Source organism: Ursus arctos, unplaced genomic scaffold (genome assembly GCF_023065955.2).
Source record: "Ursus arctos isolate Adak ecotype North America unplaced genomic scaffold, UrsArc2.0 scaffold_18, whole genome shotgun sequence".
In the NCBI taxonomy this organism is placed as follows: domain Eukaryota; kingdom Metazoa; phylum Chordata; class Mammalia; order Carnivora; family Ursidae; genus Ursus; species Ursus arctos.
In genome coordinates, this window is record NW_026622852.1 from 50,909,358 (window position 1) to 50,923,132 (window position 13,775).

A 13,775-nucleotide genomic window follows, 5' to 3' on the forward strand; every position below is an offset into this window, starting at 1 on the left:
TGATTTCCTTCTTACAGTGATTAGATTTTTTTCTCCCAGAAAATTGTCTATTGAATGGATCCTTTAAAACATCTTTACAACTTTAGAACAGTACATAGTATCCTTTTTAAAGATCTCTTTCTTCAACAAATACTCCTTGAACCTACTGACTAGACACTGTTCTAGGTGGTAGGAATATAGCAGTAAACAAAACAGATTTAAAAAAACACCCTGTCTTCCTGGAGCTGGCATTTAGATAGGGTGGAGGTGGCAGGTAGAGACCCACACTAAACAGAGCAGTTACGTAATACAGAAGGTGACGAGTGCTACTTATGGAAAAAGACAGCACAGAATACGGTTAGCAGCGCAGACTTTACAGTCAGACTGTTTAAATCCCAACTCAGCCACCTACTAGCTGTATGTGTGACCTTGGGCAAATTACTTAACCTTTCCATGCTTTGATTTTCTTTTCTTTTCTTTTTTTAAGATTTTTAACTTACTTGAGAGAGAGCAGAGCAAGTGAGAGAGAACACAAGTCAGGGGGAGGGGCAGAGGGCAGAGAGAGAGAAGTAGGCTCCCCGTCGAGCAGGGAGTCCAATGCGGGGCTCGATCCCAGGACCCTGGGATCATGACCTGAGCCAAAGGCAGATGCTTAACCGACTGAGCCACCCAGTGGCCCTGCCTTGATTTTCTTATCAGTAAAATGGGAATGATAAAAGTAACACATTGGGTTTCTGAGGATTAAATGTGTTAATATTTGTAAAGTGCCTAGAATAGTGTATGACACTACACAGAAGCTAACTGCCATGATCATTAAGGAAAAATAAAGAGACGTAGATAAAGAATGCAGGGGAGGCATATGCTTTTAAATAGGGCACTTACGGAAGAGCCTATTGAGAAGCTTCAACCTATCAAATACCTAAAGAACAAAGTGGGTGTCTTTGGAAGAGGATTCAAGGCAGGGGCAAGAGATACAAAGATCCTAAGCAGCTAACTGCCACGTCCATGTGGCTGAAGAGAATTGAGAGGGAGACCGGCAAGAGAAAAGCCCAGAGATGCCTCTGAGGGGAGGAGGAGGTGTGTGAGGGCAGATAACACGAAGCCTTCACGCTGAGTGAGATGAGCAGAGTCTGAGTGGGGAAGGCACGTGATCTGACGGACAGGCACACGCTGTGGGGAGCAAGGGCAGAAGGTAAGGAGCTGCTGCAATAGTTCAGGAGAGACAGTGGCGGCATTGGCCCAGTGAGGGCAGTGGAGGTGGTGAGATTCTGGATGGGTCTGTTACAGCCAAGAGGACTGCCTGAAATGGATGTGGGGTGTGAGGGAAAGAGGAGGCAAGTATGAAACCAAGGATCTGGGCTGGGGCAACTATAAAAGTGTGATAGTCATTAACTGCTCTGGGGAAGGCTGGAGGTGGAAGCGGTCCAGGAATTCTGTCTCGGGCATGTGAAATTTGCGATCTCTATTAGAATTACCAATCAGGGATATGGAGTAGTAGATTATATTTGAGTCTGCAGTAACAGAGAGAGGTCCGGGCTGGAGACAGGTTCGGAAACTGTCAGCACAGAGATTGTAATTAAAGTCATGAAACTAAATAAGGGCATTAAGGGAGTGAGTTGTAGCTGGAAAAGAAGAGGAACAAAGACAGAGGCGAGGGCCACTCCAATGATAGGAGCTCACAGAGATGTGGAAAGACAGTAGAAGAAACTGAGAAAATAAGCTGACTCCAGACCTCTTTTGCCTGAGGCAATTGAACAACTTGAATTTAGGTTTTAAAGATCTAATCCAGAGAAGGGGACACCAGTGAGAGCAGGGTCTGCCTAAGATGGGAGTCTGATAGGAATCCAGCCCTGTTAAATTGGAATCCTAAAGGGCTACACCTTTTGTGTAAGGATGAACCAAAACCAAACTTTTCACCTTCCTTCCCCCATGAGCACTCCTCAAGGGGCCTGCAAGGAAAATTTTCTCAGTAGTGAACAGAGCAGAGACAAACAAACAAAAATACAACAGTGCCTGAGGGTTGTAATTATAAGCTCCCCCTCTTACATGTTTGCAGCCCAAATTCATACCATGTAGGTAATCCTAAAAACATGGTCCCAACACAGTAATGTCTCCTGGTGTCTAGCCAAAGCAGATACACACTGTCTGGATGAAAGTATCTTTATTCTAGGGCTCAATGAATTTCCCACAAATAGGTTTAAGGATAACGAGAAGAAACTGGTCAAAGTTTATTTCAAGAATACAAAAATACCAAAGGGTGTCTTTCAGCAGCAAAAGCAGAGTTCAGGTATAAGAATTATCAGATAGATAATAAATAATAAAATGAGTATGCTTACTAAGTTTAAAGAAATAAAGAAGAAACATGAAAACATAAGAGAGCAAACTATAAAAAAGACATGGGTTATTTTAAAGGGAACCAAACAGAGCTTCTAGAACTAAAACACAACCAATATAAAACTAAACAAATGGGCTTAAAAGCAAGTTAATCATAGCTAAAGAAAGAATTTGTGAACTGAAAAGACAGATTGGAAGAAATTATCAATATCTCAACCAGATACACAAAAAGATGGAAAATGTAGAAGAGAAGTCAAGACATGTGGAAGACACAGTGAGAATGCTGTGCTAATAAATATACATGTCTGGGGCGCCTGGGTGGCTCAGTCGTTAAGCGTCTGCCTTCAGCTCAGGGCGTGATCCCAGAGTCCTAGGATCGAGCCTCACATCAGGTTCCTCCGCTGGGAGCCCGCTTCTTCCTCTCCCACTCCCTCTGCTTATGTTCCCTCTCTCGCTGGCTGTCTCTCTCTCTCTGTCAAATAAATAAATCTTTAAAAAATAAATAAATAAATATAAAAATAAAAAAATGAATACACATGTCTGATGAGTTCCTGAACAGGATGAGAGTGAAGACAGGGTACCGCCAATATCTGAAGAGACAATGGCTGAGAATTTTCCAGCAATAATGAAAAACTCCAACATACCAATTCAAGAAATCCAACAAATCCCAATAGGTTAAATATAAAGACACAAAATGTAGACATATCACAGTATAATGGCAGAAAACACACACACACAAAGAGAGAATGTCTTTCAAAGTAGCAAAGAGGAAATGGAATGAGTGTGGCTAACTGGCAGAAGAGCTCTTGCAAGCTCTGGTTAGGAAGGTGAATGCCTTTACAGACTGCAGCAATCTGCAGCCATCAGTCAAATACTTTAGGATGGGGCTGTTTACATAAATATCACTGTTTTGACAAATGCATAAGTCATGTTCCCTGGCAGAGATCCAGTTCTGTCACAAATATTTAAATACTCAAGGATTTTCTTCTTCCAAAGAAAAGAAAGCAGAACTAAAAGATGCGTTGCCCAGAATGACGGAGGGGTTTATTTTACTTCCACTAGTACTACATGACTACAGATAAGGTCACTTCAACTTGCCCATTCCCTAATGACAATTTGAGAGCCAAAGTGTGGGCCATACTTGTTACACAGATCTTGGCATTTCAATCATTCTCCTCTGAAATGAGTCTCGGACTAGCATGTAAAACTCCTCTTTTGCTAAGTGTGGAGAGAGCTTGCAAGGGCTTTGGAGTAAGAAAGGCTGCTGGAATCAATTAGGCAGAATACTTAACCTCCATAGGCAAAGTTTCCTCAACTACAAAATAAAGATAATAGCATGCACCTTCATTTAATCACTCAACACATATTACTAAGAATATTTTAAGTGTAAGGCAATGGAGACATAAAGATACGTGTCTATACAAACATAAACACATACAGACTTTAGGAAAAACAAAGCGTAATGCTGATAGTCAGATCCTTACATTCCAGGCAGAATAGTTGAGTCTGGTCTGGTGAATGTGACCAGACCATGAAGAAAGACCTGAAGATACTGACATCAGAGATTACCCAGCCAAGTGGTCCAGCTAGATCTCAGCGTGACAAGCCCTATGCACAACCTCAGAGAGTCCAGGCATTGTGCTAGCTTCCACTCCCAAATCTGGGCAAACAAACATTACGATACCCTGAGGAAAGTCTCTAACATGTAATATATAGACAAAACCAAAGAGAAACAAACCAACATAGAGGAAAAAGGTACCATGCGGGGAGAATTTTTAAATGATGAGTGATATTTTCAAAGGTAAGAGAAGATATGTCAACCAAGATTTAGAAAACCAAGATGATTATATATGTGTATGCACATACATCCTACGCACACATGCGTCTGTATCATTATGAAAAAACATCCAGAAAGAAAACGAGAAAGCTCCCAGGTTAGAAGATAAAGGCAATGGAATTTCCTAAAAAGCAAAAAGAGCAGGAGATGGAAAATAAAGGGCAAGAAAATCAGAGGAGTAGACTAGAAGGTCCACCTCCACTTGAGACAGGAGGTCTCAAGGTCTCCAAAGATAGAACAGAGAAAATGGGGAGAGGAAATCAATGGAACAGCTCAAGAAAATGGATGGCATTTCCATGTTGAAAGGAGTCATGAAGTACATGCCAAGCAGCATGAAAAAACAAACCCAGATGAGGGCACCCTGCTTAAGAAGGGGAAAAACACCGGGGCTCAAACTGATGATCCTATGTTTCCAGAGTTTCCACAGACTGAAAACAGGTCACATAAAAGAATCAAGAATGAGAACGCTTTTCTACTTCTTAGGAAATACTGGAAGCTAGAAAGCAATACAACAAATCCTTTCAAATTCTGAAGGGAAATAATTTCTAATCCCTACCAAAACCATCATTCAAGCGTGAGGGTAAATTAAAAAACAACTGAAGAAGTTCGAGACCTCGAATCTTTTACCTCCTGTTCACTCTTTCTAGGAAGCTGCTCCTGGAGATGCTGCACCAGAATGAGAGTGAATGAAATGAGAGTCCGGGAGGAGGACACGGGATTCGGGAAACAGAGAAGAGACGAACACTTCCCAGGATAATAATGAAATGAGGTTCTGGGATGAGAGAGCTCTGCAGAGGGCACCAGTTCAGACGCTGTGTGTGTGTGGGGGGGGCGGTGCGGGTAATTCGGCACGAAGAGAAAATTAAGACACAGACACATCTGAACAACCTAAAAGAAGATGTGGGTGACTAGTGAGCAGACTGAGGCCAAATCAATGAGACGTTCAGACAAAAACAAGCAACAACGTTACATAATTGTTTGCTCCAGGAAAAGCAGGAAGCTGCAAAGGAAAGAAAAAGTTTATTATATGGCTTAGACGTTAAACACATTTTCTAGTCATCGTAATATAAGCACTAAATATTCAGTGAATCAAAATCATGATAGAAGTCAAGGTAAAAGGTGTAACTGTGAGCTGGGGATAGGAAGAGGAAAGATCTGAATTTCTCTTCCAGATTGGGATAGTAGGACAGAATGCCCAAAACTGAAGAATTAAGAAATATCAACACGAGCATGTTATTTAGACAAATGATGGCTAAACACCTAAATAATCAGCTACAAAAGATGTAACTGGTGGCCTCTGGGAGAAGGCAAACGGGGGCAGGGCAGGAGAACAGGAATTGCCACTTTTGGTAACACGTGCAGGAACTCGCTGACGGAGGGGTCCCCACCCTGACACACACTGCAATTGCAATGACACTCAACACCCACCCCAGGTCAAGCGATGCAGAATCACAGGAGTTAAGGACAGATGGCTTTGAGAAGGACTCGACTGTTTCTACACAGAAAGAGTTGAGAACTACAGCTTTAAACTATATGCATGAGTTACTCTCATAAAAATAAAAAAGAAATATTTAAATGAAGAAATACACATGAAATGTTGGTATTTATATGAAGAAACATTAGCAAACATGTTTAGGAAACATATACAGCAAAGTTGGTATTCAACAAATAATACATCAGCCACAGAATTCTTTCTCATTAGAAACGTGCAAAATGGTAATTTAAGACTTTTCACACATGCTTTGTGGGGAAAAGTAAATATCAGGCACCTTCATAAGTTAACACAGAGAACTGCACACTTGATTTAGAGGTACTGAATAGTACTAATTTTTAAAAAGACCAAATTTGTCTGTGCCGTGCTCTGATTTGCCTGGTGCATATGAAGGTAAGTATGTTCTGGACAATTTAATTTTTTTTTTTTTAAGATTTTATTTATTTATTTGACAGAGAGAGACAGCCAGCGAGAGAGGGAACACAAGCAGGGGCAGTGGGAGAGGAAGAAGCAGGCTTCCAGCGGAGGAGCCTGATGTGAGGCTCGATCCCAGAACGCTGGGATCACGCCCTGGGCCGAAGGCAGACGCTTAACGACTGAGCCACCCAGGCGCCTCTGGACAATTTAATTTTTGAACTGCATGTGCCATCAAAAGCAAACAGATGAGCCTTTCTATTAGTGCACTATTATCCTGGGTGTCAGAATATTGAAATTTTGAATTAAATAATGATATATTTTTATGTAAATACATTTCCAATTATGTACAATAGTGTTTTGAAAAATCAGCATTCAACACTCATTCTCTATCCAAACAGCACTTTGGACATAGCAGGCACGTACAATGAACAATATTCTTGAGACTACAAAAGGTGGTATCAAATATTATCCAATCAAATTGAGAGAAATTAACAGACTGCTAAAATACTCTAAGTGCATCCTAGATCATATTCAGTAATACACTTGACCTGGTACATCAACATAGTCTGTCACATCGTGAAACTGTAGCAAAGGTCACATCATGAAACATCCTTTTCATTGACAAAGACACAGAATGCTTCTTTTGAATTCTGTGAAGACACAAAATGCCTGGGCTCTTCTTGTTTTATAGGTTTAAGTAAGTTAGCCAATAAAGCTTTTCTTTCCTTCAGCAGCTCCCCACCCCCTCAAAAAAGATTAAAAGCAACAACACACACGTGACTTAAGAAAGTATACAGCTCATTTTCCAAAAAAATAAAAAGTTTTAATGTCAAACTTGACAAAATGGGTAGAATATATGCTGAAAAATTTAGAGTGGGTTGGATGCTCTTGAAATTCAGACACTACCTCTAAAAAGTGAAACTGAACCTAAAAATTAGATGGAAAACATATGCTTGGGGTCATCTCTTGGCTAGCAGACATTTATTTCCGTTGTTCTCCTGAAATAAATCTACTAATATTTGCTTCTCCATCTAATTATACGAACACCCACAACAGAAATAGTTTTAATTGGCAAATCTGTATTCCTAGCATGTTTTTGAACATATTGTCAACTAATGAAATATTCCAACCACACACAAAGATTCTGTTTTCATTTTCCCATAAAATACTGTAGTTTGCCTTCTAATATCCACCTTTAAAGTGTTTCACTACGGGCAGTTTTTACATAGCCATTGAAAACTATTGCTTCAATAGCAAAATATAAAACAAAGGCTTTTCACTTTAAATCCATGTTACTTATTTCAGCACTTAAAGCCATCCTTTTTTTACTTACTGTCACAAATTTTAAAAAAATTAAGTGCATCTAAAACCATTTATGTTGGTATTCAGACTGTAACTGTGTAAAATGGGATAGAAATTCCATTTAAACTCCAGCAGCTCGGTGTGTAAAAGGAGAAAAGGCTGAAAACTAGAAAATAAAACTTGCCCGTATACTCCTATCTCTATAAAAGAAAATTACTCTGGGTTATATAACAAAAGTAAACCTCCCACCAGAGATCTTGGAAATCTTGAATTTTTTTTTCCTGCAGGAGAATGTATTATTTTCCACTGAGTGTCCATTCATGCGTGTTCTTCTTGTCTCTATTCATAGCACCAGATCCTGACTAGCATGCACAACCTCAAAAGAAAAGAAACACTAAATACAAACTGCGTAAAATTTTTTAAAAATAAAGCAAGCTAGAAAGGCTCGTGTTGCGCCCGCTTACCTCGGGGTGGTGCCGTAATACCTACCACGCACAGGGTGTGGAGAACTCACCTTGTACGCGACGCTGTTGGATGAATCCACAATAATAAACAGGGGCTTCCTCGTGAAAGGGTAGAGATCCCCGGGATGAAGGCTAGAGAAACAACAACGGTAACGATGAGGAGCTGTGCAACTGTACTGGCCGGCTCTCAGAAATCCTACTCCTCGGTTTGGTCTGCTCACAGCTCCTTTTCATCAGAGCACTGAGCAAAAAACAAAGATTAATTTGGCAAAGGACAAAACACGTCTACATTGACTGGGAGAGACAAGTTAGCAGTTTTAGCTGGAAAAATATTCAGAGAGAATTATTATTTAGGAATATTCAAGCTGAAGAGAAGTCGACAGATTTAAAGATAGACTAAACATACAACAGGAAAACCTCACAAGCCAGCACATAGCTGCTTGTTTAGGATCTAAAAGCTCCTTCTAAGAAAATGCTCTGAAAACACGACATGATAACACAACCAGCTTCGTACTGCAGTGAGTCTTTTAAAATATTTATCTATTTTGAAGATTTTTAATATGTCAAGCTACAACTTAATATCGCAGACACTAAGTAGGGGCTCCCCTTTTCCTACTCCTTATGCTTCCTCTGTACATTGGCAGCAAAATCGGCTGGGGTGCTTGTTAAACATACAGAGTCACTGGCCTGCGGAAGACCCGCTGTCCCCAAAGTCTGAAGTCTAGTAACACACATTTGAGAGCCACTGCTTAACAAGGTCACAATTTTGGTGTGCATCCTCTCTTTCCCATGGCTTATTGGACAATGTATGTATAAAAATATCAATGTAAACATAAATATATATAAAATGATGTGTCAATAAGCAACATCATCAAACCTCAGTATGTCTCAAATCCACGTTTTTCATATGTAAATCATTTACGACCAAGGCCAATGACAGCACCAACGTAAGATTTAGAAGACTGTTAGCTATTATACACATAATTCAAAAAATCTCCCTCTCTGCCCTCCTTTCCTCATTCTTTAATACGAAGTTAATATTTTTCTGTAAAGTGCTATTAGAAATGCAGTTTCAGACAAGTCTAGTCTCCTTTATAAACAGATGGCTATCTCTCAGCTAGACAGATTCTAGAGCCAATAATGGCCCAAGCAGTGAATGTGTTGTATTTAAAAAAAGAGCAAACTTTCATGGATGAAATTTACTTGAAATCCTACAACTAAGTTCATTTATACTGTAGCAAACCAAAAGAACCTTATATTAGCTTGTACAGGGGGTGCCTGGGTGGCTCAGTCAGCTAAGCATCTGCCTTCAGCTCAGGTCATGATCCCAGAGTTCCCGGATTGAGCCCTAAAACAGGCTCCCTGCTCAGCCAGTGGTCTGCTTCTCCCTCTCCCTCTGCCCCTCCCCCACTCATGTTATATCTCTCTCTCGCTCACTCTCTCTCTCTCAAATGAGTTTAAAAAAAAAAGCTTGTATTGATGTTAACATGTATCATGTCCTGACATACTATTTATGCATGCATGTACAGTCTCCTCCAACTTGAATGTAATTCTGCTCACTGACATATCCCCAGTGACTGAATAGGGCTTGACATATAATACTCAATGAAAATTTTAAAAATAAATGTCAGCCAAAAATTCTAATTTCCTAGGACAGTCAGAGCCTGAAATATTGCTGGAATCCAAATAAGTGTTATTAATAGTAGTCTGAGGGAGTATTTCCAGTACTAGAAAAAACTCCCCATTTCACTTATATTTTCTAAGACAGAACTATCATTTTTATAATAGGGAGAGACACCAGAATACATACCAGTGCATCTCCTTGTGGGACTGATTTCGTTTGTGGATGGCATCTCCATTTATAATATCCCGGTTACTGTTAGTAAGGACCCCTCCAAAATCATAAGGACCTATAAAAACAAAGGGAAGAATCCTAGACTTCAGTTGGAGAATAACATTGATCTGACACTCAAATACAAAGATCTTGTATGAATCTCTCATTGATACAAATGGAAGACAATTACAAAACATTTTAAACATTTTAAAATTTAACATTCTAGTTTAATGCAGTATTTAAATGATTTCAGCATGTTGCCTGTTTCAACATTTTAAAAAATCATTTAATTATTCATCAGTTCTCCAAACAGAATATAATGAGAAACAAAACAAGAATCGATTGCACCCCATTCTTCTGGGTAGTAAAAGGGATGGAGATCTGGGATGTTCAAAATGATCTTTATATTCAAGCAAAATTATCTCTCACATTCAACCAAATTATCTAAGTAAGAAAGTTGCAGAATGAAGTCCTAATGATTTCTTAAATATAATTTTAAGTGAGCCACTAATTATAAAATTTAGGGAAAATTTTGAATGAGACTTGAAAATTTTCATTGGCAAAAACTTCATTTTTAAGAAAAGAAACGCCAAATTTCAGTGTGTGAAAAAAATCTTTCATGGTCACTATTATGTCAGCCAACTGTAGTTCCGGTTTTGAAGTCAGCCTTTCCTACTGGCCACGTTGGTTCGTTGAACTCTTATCTAAATGGAACAGCAACTGTGGGATGTTAAGAATCATCTCTGTCAAAGGGCCATTTAGTCAGTACCTATTGTACTTTGAAAAAGTAAAATAAGAGATCACTATGTTAAACGGGGGCCCAGATTCAACAGTGCATGTTATAAAACATGGAAATAATTATTTATAAATAAAATTACTAACTTCATTACAAAAAAATTTAAAGCAGTTTATGATTGTGTCACTTTTAACATTGTTACATTTTATTCCTTAAGAATCACTGCAATGAAAAGACTCTGAGATTTATTTTGTTTTGTTTTCATTTTAACACTTTAAGAGGACCTATACATCATGCAAGGAAGATGGTAGGGACATGCATTGTATAAAGGAATGCAAATTTCAACAAACAGATGAAGAGGAAAATGTTAAGGATGTTAAGAAAAATATTTTTTTTTTGTCCAAAGACTTAATTGCCTAATTTATATCCAAGTTACTCATCTATTCTGATCAATTTCATATATTCTGGATTGTTTTAAGTTTTGATTCTGAAACAGCATCCCAATATTCTTCAGGTTGACTCCATAAAAACCAAAAAAAGGACAGAAAACAAAATTATGACAAGGACTTGAACTTTCACAGTCACAAAAGTGCAATAATTTCTACAAAGACTTTCAGCCACAATGAAGCCCCTGACCAGATTCCTCTTTGACCTAAAGGCCCAGAAAAACTCAATGATTTGAAATAGAACATTAGGCTTGGTTATTCCATATATATTTAAATATATATGTGCCGTCGGCAAACTTGATAGCGAGGAATGCATTTAGTATATGAATTTGCTGATGATTTGTGGACTTCAAAGTATAATTTCAACAAATAAAATAGACTGGGGTATCTACAAGATTGCCAATTCAACAAAGAGACCAGGTTTCAAATCTGGAAGCCTCTCTGGAAAGCTTGGGATGGTTTGTGGGCTACGGGCCATCGTCTTGTAGAAAATAAAGAGAATTCAAGCCCTGCTCACGACAGGGAGCATTCCTTTATTGTACCTTCACTATCAGAACGACCTGTGGGGAAAACACCAGTGGCTGACAGGTAAATCAGAAGCACGCTATTGGCAGGCAGCTCCTGAAATTAAAGAAAATCACATATACAAAACAACAAACAGTTTTATGTAAAGTTCCTGACATTTTCAAGTTGTAGGGACTACAAGAACCTAATTCCATGTATTATTATTATTGTCTTCTCCAAGAGAACAACCACTCTTGCAGGTTCCAACTCCTAACTGTTTACACAACAAAGACTCATTATGAATCCATAATCTATTACTATTGCCCGAAGTTTTTAATTCATTCTCTGCTTCAAAAACCTCCTCATTAGAGAATGTTCTCTGCAAACCTTGAAATGGAGAAGTAAGGATCCTGACTATAGGTCTACAAGGCAAACTCCTTCCCAGAGCTGCCTGAACATACAACATGCCTGAAGTAGTTTAATAATAAAAACCTGGAGAACGAAGAATGATGATTAATCAATGTTCTCGTTAATTAATGGTAAGGAACAGTTATAACATCATAAGCAATTTCCATTCCAATGTAGCTGTGATCAGATATTCTGCAGTTTTCAGTTTCATATTTTATCTGAATTCTTGACTCAAAGATTCAAAGAAAAGAGTAACTCTCAGATTCTATTTAGGGCACACTTTCCCCACACAGTAAAGAGTATTGGATCATATATACCTTAAAAGACGCTGCTAAGAATGTGTAGAGTTGACTGAAGGTTGGTTTGTAGAGCAGGTACTTGTGGGGGTTTTCTCGTCTGGTAGGCTTATCCGCTGACTCCTGTATTTACACAGAGAAAACAAGACACATACAAGCTGTACTGGACAGATGAATTATCAATACCTATTTTTACAATCCTCTTCATCGAATAGCTTTTTTTTACTCCATGTTACTATTATTGTGCTTATGTCTCCTGTGTCTCGTCAAGAGAATTCTTCATTCACATGCATAGCATTTGTTGGATAAGAGCATTCCATGGGGAGCAGGGGCAGCAGCAGTGTTACCAAAATTGCAAATGTAGAGAGAAGATCACCTGCATTCCTGGTTTATTCATCTGGGAAGCTAAATTCATTGGCTCCCTTTCCAGGGCTTGTAACATCCGGAACATGTCCACAGTTAGTTCACTAAACTTAACCTGCAAGGAAAGCAAACCTGACCATTAATGGAGTACACAGACCTAGAAGTCTCTGACCATAATATTATCCCTGACATTCGTGTATGCTTAATGGCATTGGGTAATTTCATTCCCCAGTGTTTTATTATAAAACCTTTCCAAAGACAGAAAATTAAAAGAATTGTACAGTAATACCCAATGCTCCTCATCCAGATCCTATATCATTAACATTTTCTCTATTTGCATTGTCATAGATCTCTCCATCTATTTATATTTCTGTCAATCCATCAACTTCCTCAGGTATTTTAAAAAACATGAAAAGTAGTCATCTAAACAAAAAGACCTATATTTAGGTCCTTCAAAACATGCTAACTTTTGGCAAAACAGCCAGCTAGAATATGGCTATGGCCCATATTTCACAACCTCTTCAATACACTTTGGCTCTATACGATGTTTAAGACTGCATCCTTTTCCGTTTTGAATAATACTTCTATAGAACTTCGGGGAGGCCATGTGTTGTTTTAAAGAGTACATGTAAGTGTACTCTTTAATCCTTACCACCTATTTCACCCATCCTCCCACCCATCTCTCCTCTGGTAACCATCAGTGTGTTCTCTACAGTTAAGAGTCTGTTTCTTGGTTTGTCTCCCCCTCTCTCTTTTTTTTCCCTGTGCCCATTTGTTTTGTTTCTTAAATTCTACATATAAGTGAAATCATATAATATTTGTCCTTCTCTGACTTACTTCGCTTAGCATTATACTCTCTAGCTCTATCCATGTTGCTGCAAATGGCAAGATTTCATTTTTTATGGTTGAATAATATTTCATTGCACACACACACACACACACACACACACACACCCTCTTCTTTATCCATTCATCTATCAATGCACACTTGGGCTACTTCTACAGTTTGGCTAGAAATAATGCTACAATAAACACAGGGGTGCATATGTATCCCTTTGAATATGTGTTTTTGTATTTTTGAGGTAAATACCCAGTAGTGCAATTATTAGATCATTGGGTAGGTCTATATTTTTAACTTTTTGAGGAACCTCTATACCGTTTCCACAGTGGCTGCACCAGTTTGCATTCCCACAAACAATGCAAGAGGGTTCCTTTTTCTCCAAATCCTCGCCAACATTTGTTGTTTCTTGTGTTTTTGATTTTAGCCATTCTGACTGATGTGAAAGGATATCTCATTTTGGTTTTGATTTGCACTTCCCTGATGATGAGTGATGCTGAGCATCTTTTCATGTGTCTGTTGGCC

At 38.8% G+C, this 13,775-nt stretch overlaps 1 protein-coding gene across 6 annotated transcripts in view; it reads right to left on the reverse strand.

The window, feature by feature from the left end:
• Positions 1 to 13,775, reverse strand: part of SCAI (suppressor of cancer cell invasion) — a 134,664-nt gene that overhangs the window by 28,944 nt on the left and 91,945 nt on the right. For all 6 annotated transcript variants that reach the window (XR_008959987.1, XR_008959986.1, XM_057313754.1 and 3 more), the window contains 5 exons: positions 12,426 to 12,527; positions 12,071 to 12,172; positions 11,384 to 11,462; positions 9,636 to 9,735; positions 7,876 to 7,957 (listed from right to left, as the gene is read on the reverse strand). Coding sequence is in view for 4 of the 6 variants with exons in the window: in XM_057313754.1 (XP_057169737.1) it covers positions 7,876 to 7,957; positions 9,636 to 9,735; positions 11,384 to 11,462; positions 12,071 to 12,172; positions 12,426 to 12,527 (465 nt within the window). In the remaining 2 variants the exon portion in view is untranslated. The remainder of the gene's footprint in view (positions 1 to 7,875; positions 7,958 to 9,635; positions 9,736 to 11,383; positions 11,463 to 12,070; positions 12,173 to 12,425; positions 12,528 to 13,775) is intronic.